This window comes from Theropithecus gelada, chromosome 7a (genome assembly GCF_003255815.1).
Source record: "Theropithecus gelada isolate Dixy chromosome 7a, Tgel_1.0, whole genome shotgun sequence".
Taxonomy (NCBI): Eukaryota; Metazoa; Chordata; class Mammalia; order Primates; family Cercopithecidae; genus Theropithecus; species Theropithecus gelada.
Genome location: NC_037674.1, coordinates 39,539,353 through 39,564,841, shown reverse-complemented (window position 1 = coordinate 39,564,841; position 25,489 = coordinate 39,539,353). Strand labels below are relative to the sequence as shown.

The window sequence follows — 25,489 nt, the reverse complement described above, 5'->3', positions numbered from 1 at the left end:
GTAGGGCAGATGAAACCGAATTGAACAATGGTGATATAATCTACCAGAACTGGCAGCCCACATGAATGTCAGGATTAAGGGAGAAGGAAGAGTCAAAGCTGTTGCAGAGATCTTGAGCCTGGACAATTAGGAGGCATGTGGTACTATTACTAGAGATAGGAAAGTTGGGGGAGGAACTTGTTTGGAATTTGAATTTAGACATCTTGAGTTTGAAATACTAGCAATGTATTCCACCTGAAGAGGTCTAGCAGGCAGAGGATGGTTCTCCAGAGACAACTAGAGAGATACTTGGGAGTCAAGGCATAGAGATGACATTGATGATAATGCTAAAGAGTCTCCTTATTCTGGGAAATCTGAGCCTAGAGCTCAACAAATTTGTTTAGTCTCATACTTACAGTAAAAGGAGGAAGAAGAGCTCAGACGTTGGTTTTATCTTATCCCAAAACTTTGGCCATAGGACATTTAACCTATTTAGGGTGTCCGCATTCTCAAATTGGAACGTTGTAAGAGCAGAAGTTTTTGTTGTTTTGTTCACTGCTGTAACCCTAACACCCAAACCAGTGTTTAGAATAGTGGGCACTTGATGCATACTTGTTTGAATGAATGAGTGAATGAATGAATCTACCAAATGAAGGGTGCAGATGTAAATGGATATTTGTTTATAGCATAGATTTTTATTTAACCTTTATTGAAAAACAAATTTTAAGCTTTTCTTCCTACTTGTTTTTGTTTCCACAAAGAGCCATTTTGCTTCTGTTTGGCAGCTAGAGTAGGGCTGGATTGTCTGCTCAAGGGGAGGAGTGTTTTTAAAAAAAAAAAACCACACAGCAGTCTTTTTGCTGCAAAGAAAGTTCAGTTGATTGCTGGGCTCGGTGGCTCCCGCCTGTAATCTCAGCACTTTGGGAGGCCGAGGCGGGCAGATCACCTGAGGTAAAGAGTTCGAGACCAGCCTGACCAACATGGAGAAACCCCATCTCTACTAAAAAATACAAAATTAAGGCCGGGCGCGGTGGCTCAAGCCTGTAATCCCAGCACTTTGGGAGGCCGAGACGGGCGGATCACGAGGTCAGGAGATCGAGACCATCCTGGCTAACACAGTGAAACCCCGTCTCTACTAAAAATACAAAAACTTAGCCGGGCGAGGTGGCAGGCGCCTGTAGTCCCAGCTACTCGGGAGGCTGAGGCAGGAGAATGGCGTGAACCCGGGAGGCAGAGCTTGCAGTGAGCTGAGATCCGGCCACTGCACTCCAGCCTGGGTGACAGAGCGAGACTCCGTCTCAAAAAAAAAAAAAAAAAAAAAAAATACAAAATTAGCTGAGCATAGTGGTGCCTGTCTGTAATCCCAGCTACTTGGGAGGCTGAGGCAGGAGAATCACTTGAACTCGGGAGGCAGAGTTTGTGGTGAGCCAAGATCATGCCATTGCACTCCAGCCTGGGCAACAAGAGTGAAACTCCGTCTCAAAAAAAAAAAAGTTCAGGTGATCTTATTAGTTGTTTTCTATCACAGCAAGAATCCTATTTTCCAAAATTCTGGGAAAATTTTGCTTTGCTCGTTTAGATTTTAGGCATATTGAATTGAGTACTGTTTGGGTTATCTATATACAATAATAGATCCCAAATACGGTTCCTAAAGGACTACATTTGAACTCACATATATTGGATCTACCTTTTAAAACTATCTTAATACCAGATACTTAAGCACTTTTTTCTTTTTAATAGAAATGGGATCCCAATCCATCTCTCAGGATAGAGTGCAGTGGCATGATGATAGCTCACAGCAACCTTGACCTCCTGGGCCCAAGCAGTCCTCCCACCCCAGCCTCCCAAATAGCTGGGACTACAGGCGTGAGCCACCACACCTGACTAATGTTTATTTGCTTTTTGTAGAGACAGGGCCTCACTGGCCTCAAACTCCTGGGTTCAAGTGATCCTTCTGCCTCAGCCTTCCAAATAACTGGGATTACAAGTGTGAGCTACCACGCCTGGCCAAGCACAATTTTTTTTAACACAAATTTTACTTAACCAGAGAACTATAATTAAACTATGAATTTAGATAGAATAAATGTTCCTAAAAGCTAGATCCATTCAGAAAGATCCCAGTTGAGTTAGTCTTTCCATCATTTTATACTTCATGTTTGTCCTTTCCCAGTACCAAAAGTTGTAAATCTTGCCATGGCTCTGATTCCTCTCTAAAGAACTCTGCATTACCATCCAGCAGAAAGGGGATGAAAACCTTAATACTTCTGCCTGCTTCTACCTGGCAAAACTTCCTTTGCATTATCTGATCAATCAGGAAGCAAGTCCTGCTGGTATCCACAGATCTGATATTAGAGTACAACATATTGTACTGTCATAGGTTTTATTCAGTGTGCTTGTTCAACACACTAAATGTAGACTGTTGCATTGACTACTATGTGCATGCAGCAGCACTCTTCCTGCCCTTTCAGTACTTTAAACCCAAGCTTGTGACAATCTTTACTCATGTAAATGCTACATAAACATTACACCGCAATGGTTCAGGAGTTATGACAGTGTTTCCCTTTTCTCTGGCTGACCTCTTTTATTATGGTGGGTTTTGTTGTGGGCACGTGAAAAAGAAGGGCTACTTAGCCTAGCAGGTTAGAGAAAACAGATCCTATTTTGACATTGGAGAGAGTCATATTGACTATTAAAAGCTTTTAAATGGTAAGAGACATGGTATCCTACCCCAAAATGTCACTTACTCTTTTTTGTGTTTTTGTACATGTAGCATAGGTGTTTTGTTTTGTTTTCATTCGCCGTGTGAAGAGAGATGCGTAGCATGTGTTTAAGGGAAAGAATTTATTCTTTGTAATCTTGTACCGGGTGAACTGTTCCCTTGCAAATTCTCCAATTTGACTAGGAAAATATGAATCAAAGATCAGTAAAGTAATCTCTCATCCTTCCAAAAGAACTATATTTAAACTAACTCGATACCTTATAATACACAGAAAAATAAACAGAATTTTTTTTTTTTTTTTTTTTTTTTTTTTTTTTTTTGAGACGGAGTCTTGCTCTGTCGCCCAGGCTGGAGTGCAGTGGCCGGATCTCAGCTCACTGCAAGCTCTGCCTCCCGGGTTTACGCCATTCTCCTGCCTCGGCCTCCCGAGTAGCTGGGACTGCAGGCGCCCGCCACCTCGCCCGGCTAGTTTTTTTGTATTTTTTAGTAGAGACGGGGTTTCACTGTGTTCGCCAGGATGGTCTCGATCTCCTGACCTCGTGATCCGCCCGTCTCGGCCTCCCAAAGTGCTGGGATTACAGGCTTGAGCCACCACGCCCGGCCCACAGAATTTAAAAGAGTCAAATCATATGGGGTCTGAAGAAGATATGCCTCCTGTAAAAGAGTGGTTTGGATTTGTTTGTATCTAGACTGTAAGAGAATACATTTAAAGGACATAGAGCCTTAGAAAAATATATTGTGGCTGGCCGGGGTCTCACGTCTGCACTTTGGGAAGCTGAGGCAGTGGATCACCTGAGGCCAGCTTGACCAACATGGTGAAACCCTGTCTCTACTAAAAATACAAAATTAGCTGGGCATGGTGGCGCATGCCTGTAATCCCAGCTACTTGGGAGGCTGAGGTAGGAGAATCGCTTGAACCCAGGAGTCGGAGGTTGCAGTGAGCCGAGACTGCACCATTGCACTCCAGCCTGGGCAACAAGAGGGAAACTCTGTCTCAAAAAAAAAAAAAAAAGAAAAGAAAAAGAAAAATATATTGTGGTTTAGTGTTGTCATGCTTACTGAATAAAGCTTGTTATGAGCATAATTTTTCTAAAGGAAACATTAGGCCAGATTGCTAAATAGCCAAGGTAGTCAGAGATTTTCATAAAATGAATACCTGAAAAAATTTTTTAAAACCTGATTAGTTATCCGTTGCTGTCCTTTTACAGAGCACTATTTAGTTCTGACTGAGGCTCGGGGTTTGCTAGTTGAAGGGGCTGATGTGTTTGCCCAGAGATAATCTGCCTCCTTCTGACATGTGTGTAGTTTCCTAACATGCTGCCTGCCATCTAGTAGGAGCACAGACAGAGATTGCATACTCCTCCTGGCCACAGGATGGCCACAGCTCCACAGAGAGCTCAGTGTGGGATAGGACTGCCCCTCCTAATTTCTGGGACCTTTACTCTGAGAGGAGCTTTGAAACAAGCAAGTGCAAAACTGAATTAGCGTCTTCTGTTCTATCACCTAGTCACTGCTGCTCACCTTTTCTCTTAATTCTGTATTCCATAGTGAAAGTTTTTTCTTTCTGTATGCATTCTTAAGTGTTTTGTATTTCAGCAGACACCCTGTGTTCTAACCCAGCTCCTTGTAGGAGGAAACTTGGTGATTCTGAAGTAATCCTACCTAGATAAACCAACATTTCCTAGGCAGGTATCTTACACCATTGTAAGGATAGGGCAGAGTTTGAATAGAGAGTTGCAGACTTCTAGGGTGGTTTCCATGATTTTTCTAAAAGCGTCACAGAATTGATAATCTCGTCTCTAGATAGTATTGAGCCTGGGAATAATCCCCTTTTCAGGTTGTTGTCAGTGATTTTTAAACTTCCCTCATATTTGATAAAGTTTATAGAATACAGGATATCTCTGCACACATGACAGATTACATGCCATAACCCCTGTCTGGCATGGGAAAACTGGTTCTATTTCATGATCTTAATAGAAGGAAGTTTTTAGTTTTGTTCAAGTATATACTTTTTTTTTTTTTTTTTTTTTTTTTTTTAAAAGACAGAGTCTCACTCTGTTGCCCAGGCTGGAGTGCAGTGGCGCGATCTCGGCTCACTGCAACCCCTGCCTCCCGGGTTCAGGTGGTTCTCCTGCCTCAGCCCCCTGAGTAGCTGGGACTACAGGTGTGCATCACCACGCCCGGCTACTTTTTTTGTATTTTTAGTAGAGACGGGGTTTCACCATGTTGGCCAGGATGGTCTCAGTCTCCTGACCTCATGATCCATCCACCTCAGCCTCCCAAAATGCTGGGATTACAGGCGTGAGCCACCGCGCCTAGCTCCTGTTCCATTCTTTTCTTCTTCCATCTTACCCCCACCATATCATAAAAGAAAAGAAAGAGAATTTTAATATTGGAAATGTGATAAAACCAGAATGTAACCTAGTATATTCTCTTTGCTAACCTTTTGGTACTATTCAGTCTCTATTCTTGTTAATTTATAGTTGAAGACAGTTAATGAGGCTGAGAAGACTTACATGAGAGGCCAAAATGTTTTTTTTATAAATGGCAGCTTTTAAGGAATTTTTTGAGCCATAAAGTGAAATAGAATAGTTGTTTGTATATATAATCAAAAATAATTTTTTTAAATGAGCTTTTTATGAAGAATAGAATTTGGTGATTTTTTTTTTTTTTTTTTTTTTTTTTTTTTTTGAGGCAGATCTCACTCTGTCGTCCAGGGTAGACTGCAGTGGCACAATCTCAGCTCACTGCAACCTCTGCCTCCTAGCCTACCGTGCCTGGCCTGGTGATTTTTTTTGCTACAAGAGGAAGGATGTTTGCCTTCCTTTGCTTCAGAATAGTAGCTTTATCCCCACTAAGAATTTGAAATAATTTTTTTTTTGTTTTTTCCCCCCGAGATGGAGTCTTGCTCTGTTGCCAGGCAGGAGTGCAGTGACACAATCTTGGTTCACTGCAACCTCCACCTCCCAGATTCAAGCTATTCCCCTACCTCAGCCTCCCAAGTAGCCAGGACTATAGGCACGCACCACCGTGCTCAGCTAATTTTTTGTATTTTAGTAGAGACAGAGTTTCACCATATTGGCCAGAATGGTCTCGATCTCCTGACCTCGTGATCCGCCCACCTCGGCCTCCCAAAGTGCTAGGATTACAGGTGTGAGCCACTATGCCCACAGAATTTGAAATAATTTTCAAGCCATAGATGGGGATGACACTTGAGATGTCTTCAGATTGTGTTTTCCTCCCTCCTTGTTAGTGTCACTCTTACTAGCTGCCATCCATTAATTCCTGCCAAATGACTGCTGGCAGAGATTTGTTTCCCCTGCCGTAGGGCATAGCTGGGGGTTTTCACTTTTTCAACAGTCTTCTATGTTTTCTCAAGTATTTTTGTTACCTTTACCTTTCATGTATGCTATGCTGGATTGCTACTTTGTCGTTTCAAGATTTACCTATTGCGTAGTAAACCAGTCATTTCCACAAAGGTGATGTAATCACAACTGAAAATTTTAAAGCATTCCCCCACGGAGTTACCACTACTTGAGATTTCTGCTCCTGCTTTGGGGGACTTACACACTCCATGTGGACCTCTGCTTTTCAAGTAATGCAGAGAAATTGACTTTGCTGAATGACTTTTCTACTCATGCACCTCTTGAGTGACATTTAATAGATGTATATGTATGAGTGGTCTTTAAGAATGAGGGATTTACATGCTGATCTCCTCTGCTGCTTTGCTTAATCTAACTAGCTACTGTGCTGGTGAGGCCTAATCATAACTCCTGTGTACACAGTATTGCCTAGAATACCTTTCTTGGAGAGTTACACTAGCAGACTGCTATAGTTGTCACCTTTCTTTGGTTTCATCTATATCCTAGGCACTCTGTTGCTTTCTAAAACCGCAAATGGCCCTTTCTACTATGTTATCCTCTAGATACTGGTCCAAGCTCTTAAATTCCAGAAAACAGTAGCCCTAGAGTTTAACGTCCTACTGAAAACTTGTTTCCAAAGTAATAAACCAGCAACCCCTAGGTTCACATCTATACTTAGTTTTGATGCTTTCAACAGATACGGAAGGCATTGGCGGGCAGTAGTATGGTATAGTATGTTTTCCTTCATCATAGTGGAAGCATTTATGAAGCAATCTAGAGTGTTAACATTAGTTTTCTGTTTATCTTTAAAAGATAAATAGCATATTGCTTTGAGAATAGAGATGGAATGTGATTTTTAGGCCTTTGAAAAATGTCTTGCTATTTTCATTTAAACAAAAATCTTAAATCTTTTAACAAATTATTTATTGAACTAGAATGAATATAAAGAACCACATAGCTCTGTGAATCAGACAATAGCCTTAAAACCAGAGTTCTTATGTGTAGTCAGTAAAATTGGAAATAATTGTTGATCAGCTGTCCAGAGTTTTCTTAACTTTAAAAGCCCATGAGCATACATGAGCACACATTTCCAGCCATTTTCTGTTTTATCTGCCTTAAAAACAAATGCAGGCCGGGCACAGGGGCTCACACCTGTAATCTTAGCACTTCGGGAGGCCGAGGCGGGCGGATCACAAGGTCAGGAGATCAAGACCATCCTGGCTAACACGGTGAAACCCTGTCTCTACTAAAAAATACAAAAAATTAGCAACCTGGTGGCACGCGCCTGTAGTCCCAGCTACTGGGGAGGCTGAGGCAGGAGAATGGCATGAATCCGGGAGGCTGAGCTTACAGTGAGCTGAGATCGCACCACTGCACTTCAGCCTGGGTGACAGAGCAAGACTCTGTCTCAAAAAAAAAAAACAACAAATGCAAAAACAGAGCATTCATGAGATGTAATTGCATTTAGTATGTATTATAGAACTCAACACTAAATGGCTTATCAATGCCTGAATTTTTTTAAGTACTTAAGTTTCTAGAAACCTGACAGTACAGCTGGGCGCAGTGACTCACGCCTGCTAATCCCAGCACTTTGGGAGGCTGAGGCGGGTGGATCACGAGGTCAGGAGATCAAGACCATCCTGGCTAACACGGTGAAACCCCGTCTCTACTAAAAATACAAAAAATTAGCCGGGCACGGTGGCAGCACCTGTAGTCCCAGCTACTTGGGAGGCTGAGGCAAGAGAATGGCATGAACCCAGGAGGCAGAGCTTGCAGTGAGCCGAGACCATGCCGCTGCACTCCAGCCTGGGTGCAGAGCCAGACTCTGTCTCAAGAAAAAAAAAAAGAAAGAAACCTGACAGTACTATATAATAGTTTAAGAGCTTAAATGTTATATTTAAATATTACAAAAAAATAAAAAGTTCTAGAGAACTGAAAAAGTCTATCACTAATAGGTTTATAGATATTACTTCTAATATTATAAGAATAGGTTTATTCTTAGATCTCCAGCAGTCAGAATAAATGAGACTAAGTGCTCTGAGGATATAGACAACGTCAATAAGTTTATAAAATATGGCCGGCATGGTGGCTCACGCCTATAATTCCAGCACTTTGGGAGGCCGAGGCAGTTGGTGGATCACTTGAGGTCGGGAGTTCGAGATCAGTCTGACTAACATGGAGAACCCCGTCTCTACTAAAAATGCAAAATTAGCCAGGCATGGTGGCACATGCCTATAATCCCAGCTACTTGGGAGGCTGAGGCAGGAGAATTGCTTGAACCTGGGAGGTGGAGGTTGTGGCAAGCCGAGATTGTGCCGCTGCACTTCAGCCTGGGCATCAAGAGCAAAACTCCATCTCAACCAAAAAATAAAAAAAATAAGCTTATAATTATGTTGTACACCAGTCTTATTTTGGAAAATGAAACATTTGAACCTCTTTTGGCAGAAATAATTTATTTTGGGTAGCTTTGATTCTCTCTAATATAACTAGCAGCATAAAATCAAACCCTCATTTATAAGATTATAATGCAAGTTCATACAGCTGCCTTCTCATAGAATATGTTTATTCTCTGAGGAATAGCAGAGAAAATATGAACAGGATCCTCTTTAGTACTCTTGTCCATATGACTTCGTATTCCATTAATAAAAAGGAGTAAATTGGCCGGGCGTGGTGGCTCACACCTGTAATCCCAGCACTTTGGGAGGCCTAGGCGGGTGGATTATGAGGTCAGGCAATCAAGACTATCCTCACCAACATGGTGAAACCCCGTCTCTACTAAAATACAAAAAGTAGCTGGGCGTGGTGGCTCATGCCTGTAATCCCAGCACTTTGGGAGGCCGTGGCGGGTGAATCATGAGGTCAGGAGATTGAGACCATCCTGGCTAACATGGTGAAACCCCGTCTCTACTAAACATACCAAAAAAATTAGCCAGGCATGGTGGCGCGCACCTGTAGTCCCAGCTACTCGGCAGGCTGAGGCAGGAGAATGGCGTAAACCTGGGAGGCAGAGCTTGCAGTAAGCCGAGATCACGCACTGCACTCCAGCCTGGGCTACAGAGGGAGACTCTGTCTCAAAAAAAAAAAAAAAGAGTAAATCGTAGCTGGTGTACAAAGCTCTGATTTTTATGAGAAATGCCTTTTTGGTGACTTACGGATGAGCCTTAAGCAACTCTTGTCAATGAGATATTGATGGGGAGTGAATATAGACCCTCAAACCATTACTTTCTTGCCCTTCCTTTTTTATAGAATACAACTTTTATAGCCGTGAACATTTGGAAGCTTTATCGTCCTTTCTGGTTTTCATGCAGAGCAGCAATATCACATCCTAACCCCTGTAGCTGTTTATATCAGCAGCAATTAAAATTTGATATACTAAGCCCTCATTGCTGACTCTCCCACTACTCATTTTTCATTTTTGTAGAGCCTTAGGACTGTTACAGCTGAGCATTATGATGTTAACAACTCAGCCATCTGGCACAGGGGAAGAGGCACCTAAACAGATTCTTCTGAACAAAAGTCACATATGAGCAAGATCAGAATAGTAGGAGATCTGAAAAGCAGGTAAAGAAGGAAGAGACCTGAATGATACTAAGGTGAAAGCAGAATCCAAAGAAGTTTTTAGTTGAAGGTTGACCCTCCTTTTGCTTTCCAGAAGAAAATAATTCATAGTATCATATTAATAAGTAAACTTTTTCTGATTCCAGTTTAGAAACTGTTGGAAGAACCAGGCAAACAATGTAGCTATTTTTTTTTTGTTATTATTATTATTATTTTTTCGAGATGGAGTCTTGCTCTGTCGAGCAGGCTGGAGTGCAGTGGCATGATCTCAGCTCACTGCAACCTCCGCCTCCTGGGTTTAAGCAATTCTCCTGCCTCAGTCTCCCGAGTAGCTGGGATTACAGGCATGCGCCACCATGCCCAGCTCATTTTTGTATTTTCAATAGAGACAGGGTCTCACCATGTTGGTCAGGCTGGTCTCGAACTCCAGACCTCGTGATCCGCCCGCCTTGGCCTCCCAAAGTGCTGAGATTGTAGGCGTGTGCCACCGCCCCCGCCTGTCCAACTATCTTAACATTCTGAGTTTGATCTGCAGTGGCTACTGAAATTTTACCTCTGTGGAAACTGAAAGATGATCCCAGCTTTGAGTGTGTGTGTTTTTCCCCCTCCCTCCTCTTTTGGTCGTTATTGGTTTTCTGGGTGTGGATAAGAAGGGTGTGCTATAGATTGATGCATTGACTCATTAGGCTAAAATGAATGTAGACAAGCTTCCTTTTCCTCAGTGCTTTCCAGTGGTTGTTAGTTTAAAATTCAAAACCAAAAGAAAAACCTACAGGGACACAAATGTACTTGATTTTGTTATAGCTTGCTGTTGCTTCACCTTTCCTTCCATATCTTGCTCTCATGCTTTCTAATGCCTAAGCAGAATACATCATCAGAGCGCCGAGGAGAATGGGAAATTCAGCCCAGCCGGCAGACCAATACCTCATACCTGACGTCTCACTTGGCTGCAGACCGCCATGGGGGATCAGTGCAGGTATTTACTGCCTTTATGCCTTTTCCTGGCCTTTCCATCTTGGCTGGTAGAATGTTGGCTTGCTTCAGAAACTTTGGCGGCTTTAGAAAGGAAGCTTATAGGAAGGGCTAGTTGAGTATCTCTGCAGATTTTTTGTCTAGGTGGACTTGGGTAAGAGTCGCTTGTTAAGATGATTACTTCCTGTTGTCATTGACTGAGAAACACCTGAATGATTTCTGATACTGATTTCTGGTTAACCTAGTCCTACCACCTTGATGCATTCATGATAAACCATAAAAATAACATCAAGGTGGAATTGTGTTAGTGTTAGGTCTGTGAATTGTAAAGACCTGAAACTTACAAATATTTTTTGAATACAGGACTAAAGGACTGCATATGTTGCTCATTCCATGATATGTGCCTTAATGCATAAGCTGAGAATGTTAATTTGTATAAGTCATCTTTTTCTGAGTGGGTACCCAAGAAGTTGGGCTGTTTCCATTTTTCTCCCTGGAATCAATGTGATCTTAAGAAAATTATTTCTGATTTAATTTGGGCTATTCTGAAACTCTTGTTTTCTGTTTAGTACTAGAACATCTTGTATCTCTTAACTTGTCTTATATGTGAATTTTTTAATAATCTTAGCCTCAATATTGTTCTCATACTGGTGACACCATCAGTTGGGACACACAGTGACCTCAGAGCTGTCAAACATAAATTCTTATAAAGGTGTAGACAGGTTTGTGCATATAGAAATGCATCTTGGTAGCCTTGATCATCTAGGATATGCTGTTAAAAGGAGTGATTAATGGAAAGATCTTAATCACAGCTTGAAAGACAGTTTTGGCCCTGTAAAAAACCACATAGGATCATATAGGTTAAAATTATGGATTGAGGCTGGGCATGGTAGCTCCTGTAATCCCAGCACTTTGAGAGGCCGAGGCAGGCAGATCTCTTGAGGTCAGGAGTTCAAGACCAGCCTGGCCAACATGGTGAAACCCCATCTCTACTATAAATACAAAAAAAAATTAGCCAGGCCTGGTGGCGCATGGCTGTAATCCTGGCTACTCAGGAGGCTGAGGTGGGAGGATTGCCTGAATCTGGGAGGCAGAAGTTGCAGTGAGCCGAGATCGTGCCACTGTACACTCCAGCCTGGGTGACAGAATGAGACTCCATGTCAAAAAAAAAAAAAAAAATGATGGATTGGACAAGACTGAGCAACAAAGGGAGAGCTCGTCCCTATAGAAAGTTAAAAAATTAGCCAGGATGGCCGGGCGTGGTGGCTCATGCCTGTAATCCCAGCACTTTGGGAGGCCAAGGCGGGCGGATCACAAGGTCAAGTGATTAAGACCATCTTGGCCAACATGGTAAACCCTGTCTCTACTAAAAATACAAAAATTAGCTGGGCATGGTGGCGCATACCTATAGTTTCAGCTACTCAGGAGGCTGAGGCAGGAGAATCTCTTGAACCCGGGAGGCAGAGGTTGTAGTGAGCCAAGATCCTGCTACTGCACTCCAGCCTGGGTGATGGAGTGAGACTCTGTCTCCAAAAAAACAACAACAACAAAAAAAACCATTGCTCTTAGGAGCCAGGCACAGTGGCTTACACTTATAATTCCAGCATTTTGAGAGGCCTAGTCAGGAGGATCACTTGAGGCCAGGAGTTCTTGACCATCCTGGCAATATAGCAAGATCTTGTCTTTACACAAAACAGAAAAATTGGCTAGGTGTGGTGGTGTGTGTCTATAGTCCTAGCCGCTAGGAAGGCTTAGGCGAGAGGATTGCTTGAGTAGTTTGAGGCTGCAGTGAGCCATGATCATACCACAGCATTTCAGCCTGAGTGACAGAGCAAGACCTTGTCTCTTAAAAAACAAAACAAAACAAAACAAAAAAAACCTTTCAATTTTATTTCTCAGGCACCCTTTCTTATGAAGCCACAAGAGGATGTGTGTTATCAAAATTAATAGAACAAGAGAGTAGCAGCCGTGTGCAGTGGCTCACGCCTGTAATCCCAGCACTTTGGGAGGCTGAGGCGGGCAGATCACAAGGTCAGGAGTTTAAGACCAGCCTGGCCAACACAGTGAAACCCTGTCTCTACTAAAAAATACAAAAAAAAAAAAAATTAGCTGGGCATGGTGGCGGGTACCTGTAGTCCCAGCTACTTGGGAGGCTGAGGCAGGAGAATCACTTGAACTTGGGAGGCAGAGGTTGCAGTGAGCTGAGATTGCGCCCCTGCATTCCAGCCTGGGCGACACAGCGAGAGTCTGTCTCAAAAAAAATAAAAAGAAAGGAATATCTGGGATCCAGGAAACCAGAGATCCAGCACAGGAAAGAAACAAAGGGAATCCCTAGTATAATAATAAAGTTAGGAGATCCTGGGATCTGTACACCAATAGAAGAGAGCAGCTTGTTCAAAACAGAGCTGCAAGAGCAGCTCTTTGGTGTTTTCCTGTTTAACATTGTGGTTTATCCTTGATTTTTTATAATTACAAAATAAGCATATTTCTTTTTTTCATTTTTCTTTTTGTCTTTTCTTTTTCTTTTTTTTTTTTTTTTTGAGATGGAGTCTTGCTCTGTCATCCAGACTAGAGTGCAGTGGTGCAATCTTGGCTCACTGCAACTGCTGTTTCCCGGGTTCAAGCGATTCTCCTGTCTCAGCCCCCGGAGCAGCTGGGATTACAGGCACCTGCCACTACACCCAGCTAATTTTTGGATATTTAGTAGAGATGGGTTTTTGCCACGTTGCCCAGGCTGGTCTCAAACTCCTGACCTCAAGTGATCCACCCGCCTAGGCCTCACAAAGTCTGGGGATTACAGGCGTGAGCCATCGGCTCTTTTGAAATATGCAACTTCCTCTACTCCCTATAAACTAAGCTTTACCAGCTTCCTTGGCACTTAGATAGGGGACAGGCAGTTACACCATTTACCTAATATTATGTTCAGCTCTGCTGCTCCTCATTACATTGGCCTCTTTGGGCTTACACTGTTTTTAGCATACCTTTTGCAAACCAAATTAACAATACTTTCCTAACACAACAGATGTCCACATATTTATGAGTTGTCTCACTTGCTAGAGGTAATGTAGTAAAAACATGTTTGGCCTAACCTGGGTGACTTGCAGACACCATGACCCGGGGAGGAGTGCAGAATGCTAAGATAAGAAAAGTTTGCTCTGATAAGGCACATGGAGACTCCTGTTCCAAGATATTTAATGGGCAGACCCCCATGGTTCTCATTCTTCCAGTATTTCCACAGATCTTATATGTGTAGAAGGCCTAAATGCCAGAAGATAATATATTTTCTCTTTCAAAAAATTCATCTAAAGTTGTCTAAATTAAAATGTTTAGGGAGTTTTTAGAAATGTTCAGGACCAAGTAAGGACTTAAGACTTAGAATGACACATGAGTTAAAGTACTGTTTCCTTTGGTACACAGCTCTAATTTCTCCTCACAGTGACATTTTGAGAAATGAAACTAATAACCCAAATTATTGAGACTGCTAAAAGGGATATTACCAGGTCTGAATGTCAAAACAGTCCTTCACCTTAGTCTTTCTTGTGAGTAATGCTATAAGATATTAATTGGTCTTGTTTGGTATAGCCAGAGTAATGAGCGATTAAGTGATTAAAGCAAAATAAATGTCTGTTTGAAGTATGCAAATAAAGCTTTTTTTTTTTTTTTTTTTTTGGGAGACAGAGTTTCGCATTGTTGTCTAGGCTGGGGTTCAGTGGCATGATCTTGGCTCACTATAACCTCCGCCTCCCAGGTTCAAGCAATTCTCGTGCCTCAGCCTCCTGAGTAGCTGGGATTACGGGCGCCCGCCACCATGCCCAGCTGGTTTTTTGTATTTTAGTAGAGATGGGGTTTCACCATCTTGTCCAGGCTGGTCTCGAACTCCTGAGCTCAGGCAATCCACCTGTCTTGACCTCCCAAAGTGCTAGGATTACAGGCGCAAGCCACCATGCCCAGCCACAAATAAAGCTTTTTATAATGAAGCTTATTTTTTATCTTTTATAATGAAGTTATCCTAAAAATTTATTTATTTACTTATTTGTTTATTTATTTATTTTTTGAGATGAAGTCTTGCTGTGTCACCTAGGCTGGAGTGCGGTGGCGTGATCTCTGCTCACTGCAAGCTCTACCTCCCGGGTTCACACCATTCTCCTGCCTCAGCCTCCTGAGTGGCTGGGACTACAGGCGTGCGCCACCACGCCCAGCTAATTTTTTGTATTTGTAGTAGAGATGGGGTTTCACCGTGTTAGTCAGGATGATCTCGATCTCCGGACCTCGTGACCCCCCCGCCTCAGCCTCCCAAAGTGCTGGGATTACAGGTGTGAGCCACCACACCCAGCCATGAAGTTATACTAAAAATTTAATAGAAAAAACATAACAGCCAGATCACTTGGGGTCAGGAGTTCAAGACCAGCCTGGCCAATATGGTGAAACCCCGTCTCTAGTAAAAAATACAAAAATTAGCCAGACGTGGTGGTGCATGCCTGTAGTCCCAGCTACTCAGGAGCCTGAGGCAGGAGAATCGCTTGAGCTCAGGAGGCAGAGGTTGCAGTGAGCCAAGATCACACCACTGCACTACAGCCTGGACGACAGAGTGAGATTCCATCTCAAAAAAAGAAAAAAAACCCATAAAGTTAATATTGTTTAAAAGGTCAGTAATTTTTTACATTCATAAGTTTCTTTATAATTATTTAAATTTGTTTTCTAAACATCATTGTATTTAATTCCCTTCATATTTATGAAGTTGATAGGATCATGGTCATTTGCCTTGTCTTATAGAATTAGAAAACAGGGCTCACAGAGGATGTTAATGGTAGAACAAGGCCTAGAATCCAACTCTTCTGTCACTTACATGGTATTTGTTCCACTGCCTGCAGTTCAGTAGTTTGACAAACCAGACCTCCAACCTGAAATAATTAATCGGATGCTGTGAAGGCTCAGATGTGTAGCCTTTAAGTCTTAGGTATGTTTTTGGTACAATTAAGTTTAAAAGTAGAGAATGGAAGCTCTGTTTATGTCTCATTCATTTGAGACCAGATGCTCATTGATACAGACAGGATGTCTAGTCTGTAAAATGAGGATAACCTCTTATTCCTTAGATTGCCCAAGGACAGTGCTTATGGCCTAAATGGCAATTTGTAGCGAGGAGAAATTAGGAAGTATAAGCCATGAGAGACGCTGTGAGCAGGCCCCATGACCAAGAGTCACCAGGTAATTCTCAGTGGTGATGCTTACTAATGTTTCCTTTGTGTGAGTAGAAGCCAAGACATTTTATTTAACATCTTGTCTAGTTCCTGAACTGTCCACTAGAAACTTACTATGTTTTCTCCTGTAACTCTTGTGCTCACAGAATGAGCTTACCAGCATTATCACTGGGGTGCAACCAGAATATGTCCACAAGAAGCAAATGAAGCACTGAGGAAATTAACAGGATAGCATTAGAGTGAGGAGCTGTGGTTTTCCAATCCATATATCATCTTTCCTCAACTTTTTGGTTTTGCTGGTTTTCTCCCAACTTTTTGTATTGAAAATATCAACTCTACAGAGAAATCGGGAAGGAAATGCAATCAACTCTTGTGTATCTTTAACCTCGCTGAACGAATTATTAAGATTTTGCCATATTTGCTTTAAATCTGTGAGTTAGCCGGGCGTGGTGGCTCATGCCTGTAATCCCAGCACTTTGGGAGGCCGAGGCAGGTGGATCACGAGGTCAGGAGATCGAGACCATCCTGGCTAACACAGTGAAACCCCGTCTCTACTACAAATACAAAAATTTAGTCGGGCGTGGTGGTGCGTGCCTGTAGTCCCAGCTACTCGGAGGCTGAGGCAGGAGAATGGCATGAACCCAGGAGGCGGAGCTTGCAGTGAGCCGAGATGGTGCCACTGCACTCCAGCCTGGGCGACAAAGTGAGACTCCGTCTCAAAAAAAAAAAAAAAAAAAAAAAAAAAATATATATATATATATATATCTGTGAGTGAAAGTGTGTGTTTTGTGTTGGCTTGCTAAACCATATGAAAGTAAGTTGCAGGCATCATTACATCTTATCCCAAAATACTATAGCCTGTGTCTTCTAAGAACAAAGACATTCTAAGAAAGTTTATTTCATAATATCTAAGATACAGTTCATATCACATTCCACCTAATTCCAGTTGTCCCCAGAATTAATATTGTAGTGTCCAGGATTTAATCAAGGTTCATGCCTCGCATTAAGTAATACAATTTGCCTCATCAGTCTTTTACAATGTCTTAGTCTTTTTCAATACACTTTAATCTTTAAGTCTCCCTGTGTTTAAATAAATAAAAGTCTTTTATAAAGATTCAGCTGGAGGCTGGGCACAGTGGCTCATGCCTGTAATCCCAGCACTTCGGGAGGCCGAGGTGGGTGGATAACCTGAGGTCAGGAGTTCGAGACTAGCCTGGCCAACGTCGTGAAACCCCATCTCTACTAAAAAAAATACAATTAGCCAGGCATGGTGGCACATGCCTGTAATCTCAGCTACTTGGGAGACTGAGGCAGGAGAACTGCTTGAATCTGGGAGGCAGAGGTTGCAGTGAGCCAAGATCGTGCCACTGCACTCCAGCCTGGGCGGCACAGCAAGACTCTCTCTCAAAAAAAAAAAAAAAAAAGTGTTATTAATGAGAACAATAATTATTTCTTGTTTAGAAATAATGGTGGATATAGATTGCTAGTAAGTAATTTTCACCCTATCTGTCCCAAAGGCTACATGTACTAAATATTTCCTCCCACCCTCCTCTTTATGACTATTCAGGAAATTTTTGTGGATTAACTGCTGGTGAGGACCCCTGAGCTAGAGGCAGATAAGAATAAACAGTTACGGAGAGAGAGGAACAGTAAGATGACCACTTATTGAGCTGTTACTATGTGTCATGGCACTGGGCTAAGCACTTGCTGTGGGTTGTCTGCACAGTAAACACCATTAGGTAAGCAGCATTATTCTCCCATTTTACAGATTAGGAATCTTAGGCATAGACTGAGGATCTTGCCCAAGGACCCACAGCAAATAAGTGGTGGAGCTGGGGTTCAAACTTAGGGCTCATGAAGGCAATTTCTACACTATGCTGCTTCCCTTATTTCTACTAGGTATTATACTAGACAGTCTCATACATTTTCTTGTATAATTCTCTCATCAACCTATAAGAAACAATCTCAAATAGATGGAAGTACTTATCCAAGGGCGTATGATATCCAAATTGTTTATCCTATTTTGTGTTCTCTCCCATGTTTCAGCCAAGGTCTTTAACAAGCAGAGTGTTTTGTCCAGCAGTGAGGCCCCTTTTCCCACTTCCCAGCACCCACATAAACAGGAATCATGTGCTGGAAATGCAACCAGGTGGCAGAAGCAGCTACACATGCAAGAGAAGCCTGATCGGGTCCACATTAACCAGATGACAGGAGTGAGAGCCTTCACTTACATTTCGGGGACCATCAGTGAGAAGTGGGATGACAGTGAACCTGAAATAAAGATCGTTGAAATAAGACTGGCTTTCCAAGGGAGAATGTTCTTTTACCATCTTCCCTCTTGCCGGAGAGGATGTGACAGTCTTGTTATTTGTGTAACTTCGAACCAATGCTCAAAGCCATGAGGAAATTTCTGAAGGAAAGTGTGATTGTTTATAGTTTCTGGTACCCACTGTTGACTTCCTTTTTTGAACTTTTTCTTTCAACATCATCACTAAGTCTATATAGTTATAGCATCATAAACTGAGAGAAGTAGACTTCACCCATCACATTCAAGGGAGCCAAGTGATTTTACCTTTAGAAGTCAGCCATGCAGTTATTTTTAACTTAGTAAAGTAATGTGTGTGTTTTTGCAATATGAAAGAATCTGTGTGTTTAGAACAAATTTTCCTCACGGAAATTCACCGATATTAACTCTAAACCTTGGTTAAGTCATTTGTTAGTGTTTCCATCTGTCAAAAGACCTATTTCATAAGATTTTTTTAGGATTTAAATTTACACACACAGTGTAGCAGAGTGCCAGACACAGAGTAGAGGCACTCAGTATGGAAGTTATTATCATCATTATATGATTACATCATTGATTTTAGTGTTCTCACATGATATGGGCCTGGGAACCTTCCCTAAACTGATCCCTTAACCCAGGAAAACAAACATTCCAGACACTGCCTGTTTAGTGACCCTGTCTGGCGCTGGCAAGAGATTTCTGGTGCCATGTTGCCTGTCACACACTATGTCTTTCTGTTTCAGGTGGTTAGCTCAACCAATGGAGAGCTGAATGTTGATGATCCCACAGGAGCCCACTCCAATGCACCAATCACAGCTCATGCCGAGGTGGAGGTAGTGGAGGAAGCTAAGTACGTACATCTTCCAAGGGGGCTCTTAGGTTATGGGTTGAAAAACCTTTTCTGTCTCTTCCTCTCTGTGTGCTGCTCATCTCAGACTGGATTTCTCATGCTTGTAACCACAGCTTTCTTCCTTAACTGTTTTAATTTTTGCATGGTACTTTAAGGCTGCTACTGCCCTTCTTTAGCTGTGATTTCGGGGAAGACAGTCATATTTTTCTAGTTCACATAAAAAAGACATAGTGAACCGAAAGAATCATGTTATCAGGGCTACAATAGATAGTAGCCATGAGCTTCTTGGGGCTGTGGAGCTTCTTGCTCTGTATGGGATATAGAGAAAAATCTGCTGTTAAACCATGGGCCATGCTGAATAGCATTTGATTTCTGATTGTGGGCTAACAACTGGATGTATAATCATGGAACAAGGAGTTCAGGGCCATTTTGTTCACTTTCAAATGATTCTGGCTTCAGGGAGACTAAGTCAGGCAAGAAAAATATTATAGTCTGCATCTGTGAATGAGAGTGTGGGAAAAGAATGAAGTCATACTCATCTCAGGAGGGTAAGGAGGTTGCCCCACGCCCTTTTCTGCTTCTCTTGCATGTGTGTGTCTTGCCCCACCCATACCACCAGCCCCTTGGTGCGCTGCATGGTCTGTGTTTAAACTCTTAAAATCTGGGGTGGAAGGTGAGATAACTGTCAATTCTGCTGCAAAAGCAGCATTTCTACCACTTTTTCCCCTTTTTTCCCCATCCCAAATTTAGATCCAGATTTAGACTTCAAGAAGATACCAGGTAGGGAGAGATAGAGACACCATGAGTCAGTAACTGCTGCTATCCCTGATATGGAGGACCTTTCTTGTGAGCCCTCTGAGAACCTGCAGGATATCCCAGTGTCTTGTTTTCGGAAGCAGACAATGTATTTATAGTGATATTGTACCTAAGTAGTCTCATGAGCCCCCAAGTAGCTTAATACAAGCCAGAACACTCTTATACCTCTAAATGTAAGTTAGTGAGATGCCACTAAGACCTAAATTCTTCCACCTTCCAGATGCACTGTGTATTGTTGTCTTTTCTGCCTATTCCCCTGGTCTCCTGCCCATCTTTTTTATTTATTTGTTTTTTGAGACAGGGTCTCTCTCTATTGCCAAAGCTGGAGTGTACTGGCATGATCATGGCTCACTGCAGCCTCTATTCCCCAAGCTCAAATGATCCTCCTGCCTCAGTCTCCCAAAGTCCTGAAATTACAGGTATGAACCACCGTGCCCAGCCCTGACAATCTATTTGATAAACTCACTTTACTTTCAAGAAGTCCTTTCCAACCAGGTGTGGTGATTCATGCCTGTAATCTTAGCACTTTGGGAGGCTGAGGCAGGAGGATCACTTGAGTCTAGGGGTTTGAGACCAGCCTGGGCAACATAATGAGACCCCATTTCTATAAAAAAATTGGAAATTAGCTGGGCATAGTGGCATGCACCTGTAGTTCCAGGTACTTGGAAGGTTGAGGCTGCAGTGAGCTATGGTCATGTTACTGTACTCCAACCTGGGTGACAGGTGAGACCCTGTCTCACACACACACACACACACACACACACACGTTTTTGGCCAGGTGCGGTGGCTCACGTGTGTAATCCCAGCACTTTGGGAGGCTGAGGCAGGAGGATCATGAGGTCAAGAGATTGAGACCATGCTGGCCAACATGGTGAAACCCCATCTCTACTAAAAATACAAAAATTACCTGGGTGTGGTGGCACGCACCTGTAGTCCCAGCTACTCAGGAGGCTGAGGCAGGAGAATCACTTGAACCTGGGAGGCAGAGGTTGTGGTGAGCTGAGATCGCGCCACTGCACTCCAGCCTGGCAACAGAGCGAGACACCGTCTCAAAAAAAAAAAAAAAAAAAGTTTTTGCTTGGAAAACCAGGACTTAAGGATTCCTACCCAATATATCAAAAGTAAATGAGGATGATTTGACTGTCTCTTGTTGAACCCCTGCTAACTATAGGCAGCTTCAGAGCTCTTCTCCCAGCTTGCGTAAGGCACTGATATGTAAGGGGGTGAGGGTTATGCTGGTTATGCCAGGAAAAGACCATTTTAGTAAGGAAACATGCTCTGTATTCTCAGGGACTTTGGAGATGTTAATGGTACTTACATTTTTTCGATTTCCATACAAAGCTACATTCTCTTAAATAAACAATATGTTACTCCCAACCTCTTGGCTCTCAACTGGCTGCACTTTGGAGTCATCTGGGGCGTGTTAGAAAATACAAATGTCTGAGTCTGGCCTCAGGCATTCTGATTTAATTGATTGAAATGTGGCCTGAGCATCAATAATTTTAAAAGTTCAGGTCATTCTAACGTGTAGCCAATGTTCAGAACCACTGTACTAAGCATGGTCTGATCCAAACATTGTCAGAGCTTGAAGGATGGCCGTACCTTTTCTCAGCTCCCACCCCATTCTCAATTCTCCTTTGTGGCTGTTACTTTGAAGGCTAGAAGTTTAACTTTGGATTTAATAGTATACTTTGAATGCAGTAATCAGATGGGCTTTAGTTTTATGTTATGCCCTATATAGGTTTATCTTTTGAACCCATTCATCTCATCTCATTTTGGTAAATGTGTATACTAATTGTGTATGTGAGTGTGGTATTTGTGTTCTGTGTGTAAGATATGGGCTCATTCACACAGAGATTTCAATCTGGTGTATTCCGTATTGGTATAATTTAACATCTAGAATGTAAGGAGAGTTTAAAGTCTTGTCATTTAGCGAAAAGGACAAGTGTGCCTCTGCCACCAGCTTCAGGTTTGGATCTTCTAAAAGATGTAGAAAGCATAGAGGAGCAATTATATTTGACCAGATGTCATCCCAAAGCTCCTGGCTTAGGGCATTTAGTGATTTCATGGGCTACCAATCCATCTTGCCCAGAGAACTGTCAGGGCCCAGCCATGTGTTGTTTTTCTTGGCCTTTGTGTGTGGAGGCAAGGAAATAGCCCTATGTCCACCTGGTTGATCATTTTCACGAGAAGAAGTCACAGCTAGAGAAGCACGAGGTGTTCCAAACAGCCCCGCATTGCACGCAGCTGTGATGCCATTTGTTCATGCAGCCTGCTTGTGGGGTAGAGGGGGCTGATGCTTATATTGAGACGCACCTCAGTACTGGGGAGACTGTGTGAAACCTTCACTTTCAGGCTTTTGATTTTGGGTTCCTCACCCAGCTTGTTTAGTGTAAAGGTCGAAAGAAATAACGGTCTTAGGTTTTGTTCTATGTACAAAATGAACATGTGAATTCCCTTTTTCTCTAGCTCCAGGACTTATGTCCTTGTTTATGGTTTAAAGGGTGGATGAGGACAGGCAGCTTTTTGGTTGATTTTTGTTACAGTAAGAATACAGGAATTTTTGGTTATCCAGACTTTAGCTATAATTTAACAAATGTGAACCTCATTTCTCCTGAGCATTAACAAGAGTAGAATTTAGGTCCTTCTCTGGTAGTTATACCTTAATACAGAGCAGTGACCCTCCTCCCTCTGATTCATCTTCTAATAAGATAAAGTAAGTGTCACTTAAACCTTTTCTCCCTCTCTAGAGGAAGAGCTAACTGCTAGCTGCTTTGATCAGGCATGTTGGACTTGTACAAAGGCTAGGGACTTTATTTTTCCCTCAGAATATTTGGGAGGCTAGCTTAATATTGCACAGTGAGACTTCATGTGGGAACCAAAATGGTCCACCCCTGGTGCTTGATTGAGTTCTTACCGGCAGGGTCATTTGCTGTTTCCCCTGCTGCCTTCCTGGAAGTTACCCAGGAAAGCCCACCCTGGAGCTCCCACCAACTCTTTCTGTTTTGCCTTACGCCTGAGATCCAAATCCCACCTTGATGCTTCTGTCAGGCTCCTGTCCGAACCTCCACTTTAACGTGGGGACCAAGTGGCCTGGGCCTACTCACCCTACCTTGACAGAAGAAGAAACTAAACACAGACACATACTGCATGTTTGCATGGCTCACAGGGAGTCGCTTCCATTTCACCTCTGTGGACTAATATCTCTCTCTTTCTCTCTCTTCCTTTCTGTGTTTTTCTCTTTATATACTCTGTAGCTGCCTGAAAATGCTCAACCTGTGGTGAGTCCCTCTCTCCAGTCCATTGCAAGGGGAGTGGACCAGACTAGGCTGGGATTGGCAAAGCCAAACAAAATGTCTTAGGAACATTAAATAACTTCCATAGGACTCCTTGTGCCATAACCACCCTGACTGGGGATCTAGATCCATAAGGTGGGGATGGGGCAGGCCTGTACCCAGGAATTAATCTATTCCTTCTTTCAAACCCACCTTATCGCTGTCTCCTCCTGCCATAACAGTATCCCACATATCCAAAATTATCTGTTTTTAGCTGAGTGAATTGTCTCCCAAATTAATACAACCAGATATGGAGAGGGACAGAGGTAAAAGGGCAAGATTACTGTATCAGTTTTTACTTAGCAGTTGTGTTTGCTCACAGCCACAAGGATAGTGAGCTGTTGCTGGATAATCTCACATTCTGCAGTGTGGTCTCTAACCTGGAAATTGACTGCTTTGGGAAAATCTGACTTTTTTTGATTCAGCTGGCTCTTCCATCTGTAGAGTAGGAACCTCAAAAAAGGGGGAGCTCCTTCAGGGAGAGGTGGATGTTTTTTTGTTGTTTTGAGAGTTGTTTTGTTTTTGTTTATTGTCTTTTTCTTTAGTCCTATGTGAGAGTTTAGTAGGCCAAGGGCTGACTCAGCTAATTGATATATTGGAGCCTGTCTGTTCCATTCCTGGAAAAGGTTCCTGGAATGTATTTTTAGGAATAACATGGAGTTTATGGAAGGAGAAGCCCTCAAGAATCCATGTGTGGTGAGGAACATTCTTGCTACAAGACATAGCCCCTTCCCCTGCTCTCTAGCCTATGACTTTCCAGGTACTCCTGAACTTGTTGGTCTGTTGCAGTCTGGAATTGTAACTCTCCCGCATTGTCCACATGCATAAAGTCATGTTCTACATGGAGGTAACAGCCTGCTAGTTTCATAACTGCCATGTTTGTGTGTCTTCAGTGACTGGGTTGGGCACTGGTTTCTGAACCCTAACTGTCTAAGCCAGATTGCCTACAGGGGCTTCCTTAGAGACAGGAATATATTAAAGAAAACCACTGGGTTTTATGGAGGTCAGATTTATAGTCTTAGGGGATCAAAGAATACCTTTGGCTATTTGTTTTGCAAATATGTGTCTGTGTAATCTGACATTGTGGTGGTCTATTTTTTCCTGTGAGGTGTCAGTCACATGATCCTTACTGCAGATACTTGAGGGCCTCCTATATGCTTATCTAACCCTGTGCTTGGAACTCTAGCGGGGTGGCGGGGCGGCGTGGCGGGTTGCAAAATTTGCCCCAAAGAGCTTGGGTACCATCTAGCTGAAGAGATCAGAATTACACATGAAAGGACAAGGAGTTTTCCAGGACATTTAGATTATTGCCCTTGAGAGACTGAGGGGCCAGGAAGTCACCATGGACAGGATAGTCAAATAAGTCCTTGTAAACACTGTAGGACTTGAGTCAAGTATTAGAAGAAAGGAAGAATATACACGTATGGCAGAGAAAAGGAACATAGCAAGGGAATAGCTGAAGAGAGAGGGCCATGACATAGTAAGAATGCTGTATGGAAAAGGTAGTGGGTCAGAGGCCTGGGGTAAGAGCACTAGATGGCTTGAGAGTAGGGAGATTTGGATCGATTTTGACTCCAGCATGTTGAGAACTTCTAGTCATCTAAACAGTCAATCAACTGGAAGAAAACCTAAGCCATGAGGGGTCCATCACCTGCCTTCATTCTCTTCTGAGAGGAACACATCTGAAAGTCAGTCAGTGGACTTGGTCTAGAGTCAGACCCAGTTTAATAGATCCTGTTGCCAGTAGTCACCACAGACACCAAAGAGCTGAAGAGCAGATTGTGAGGCCTGCTTTTTTGTAGGTAGAATCATTAAAAGCCTTTGCCACTGCTGAAGCTTTAACTACAATAACTAGCAAAGATAAATCCAGGGTTCTAAATTTGAAATATTCCAACTCCTTTGAACCATAGCTCACACTCCCTTTTAGTCAGGTGGGTTCAGCATTACACATCCAGTTATGATACGCTTGTAAGCCGACATTGATTCTTATGGCTTGCCTTGGAGGAGGTAAAAGAGAAGTCATTGTACAGTTTGAAATGGACCTAAACAGTATTTTAAACTTTTTTTATTGCTTTCTTAAAAACACAAAATCATCATCTTTGCATCCTCCAAAAAGATTAAGAATAGAGGTTAGGCCGGGCGCGGTGGCTCAAGCCTGTAATCCCAGCACTTTGGGAGGCCGAGACGGGTGGATCATGAGGTCAGGAGATCAAGACCATCCTGGCTAACACGGTGAAACCCTGTCTCTACTAAAAAATACAAAAAAACTAGCCGGGCGAGGTGGTGGGCGCCTGTAGTCCCAGCTACTCGGGAGGCTGAGGCCGGAGAATGGCGTGAACCCGGGAGGCGGAGCTTGCAGTGAGCTGAGATCCGGCCACTGCACTCCAGCCTGGGCGACAGAGCGAGACTCCGTCTC

The 25,489-nt window shown here is 42.8% G+C and overlaps 1 protein-coding gene across 6 annotated transcripts in view; it reads left to right on the top strand.

Annotated features, from left to right (window-relative positions):
- The window catches only part of CSNK1G1 (casein kinase 1 gamma 1), a 230,780-nt gene that overhangs the window by 195,586 nt on the left and 9,705 nt on the right, over positions 1–25,489 (top strand). For 2 of the 6 annotated variants that reach the window (XM_025389534.1, XM_025389535.1), the window contains 2 exons: positions 10,484–10,594; positions 18,816–18,922. In XM_025389534.1, coding sequence (XP_025245319.1) covers positions 10,484–10,594; positions 18,816–18,922 — 218 coding nt within the window. Of the gene's footprint in view, positions 1–10,483; positions 10,595–18,815; positions 18,923–22,995; positions 23,020–25,489 lie in introns of all 6 variants that reach the window. The other 4 variants (XM_025389537.1, XM_025389538.1, XM_025389536.1 and 1 more) reach the window with 3 other exon arrangements.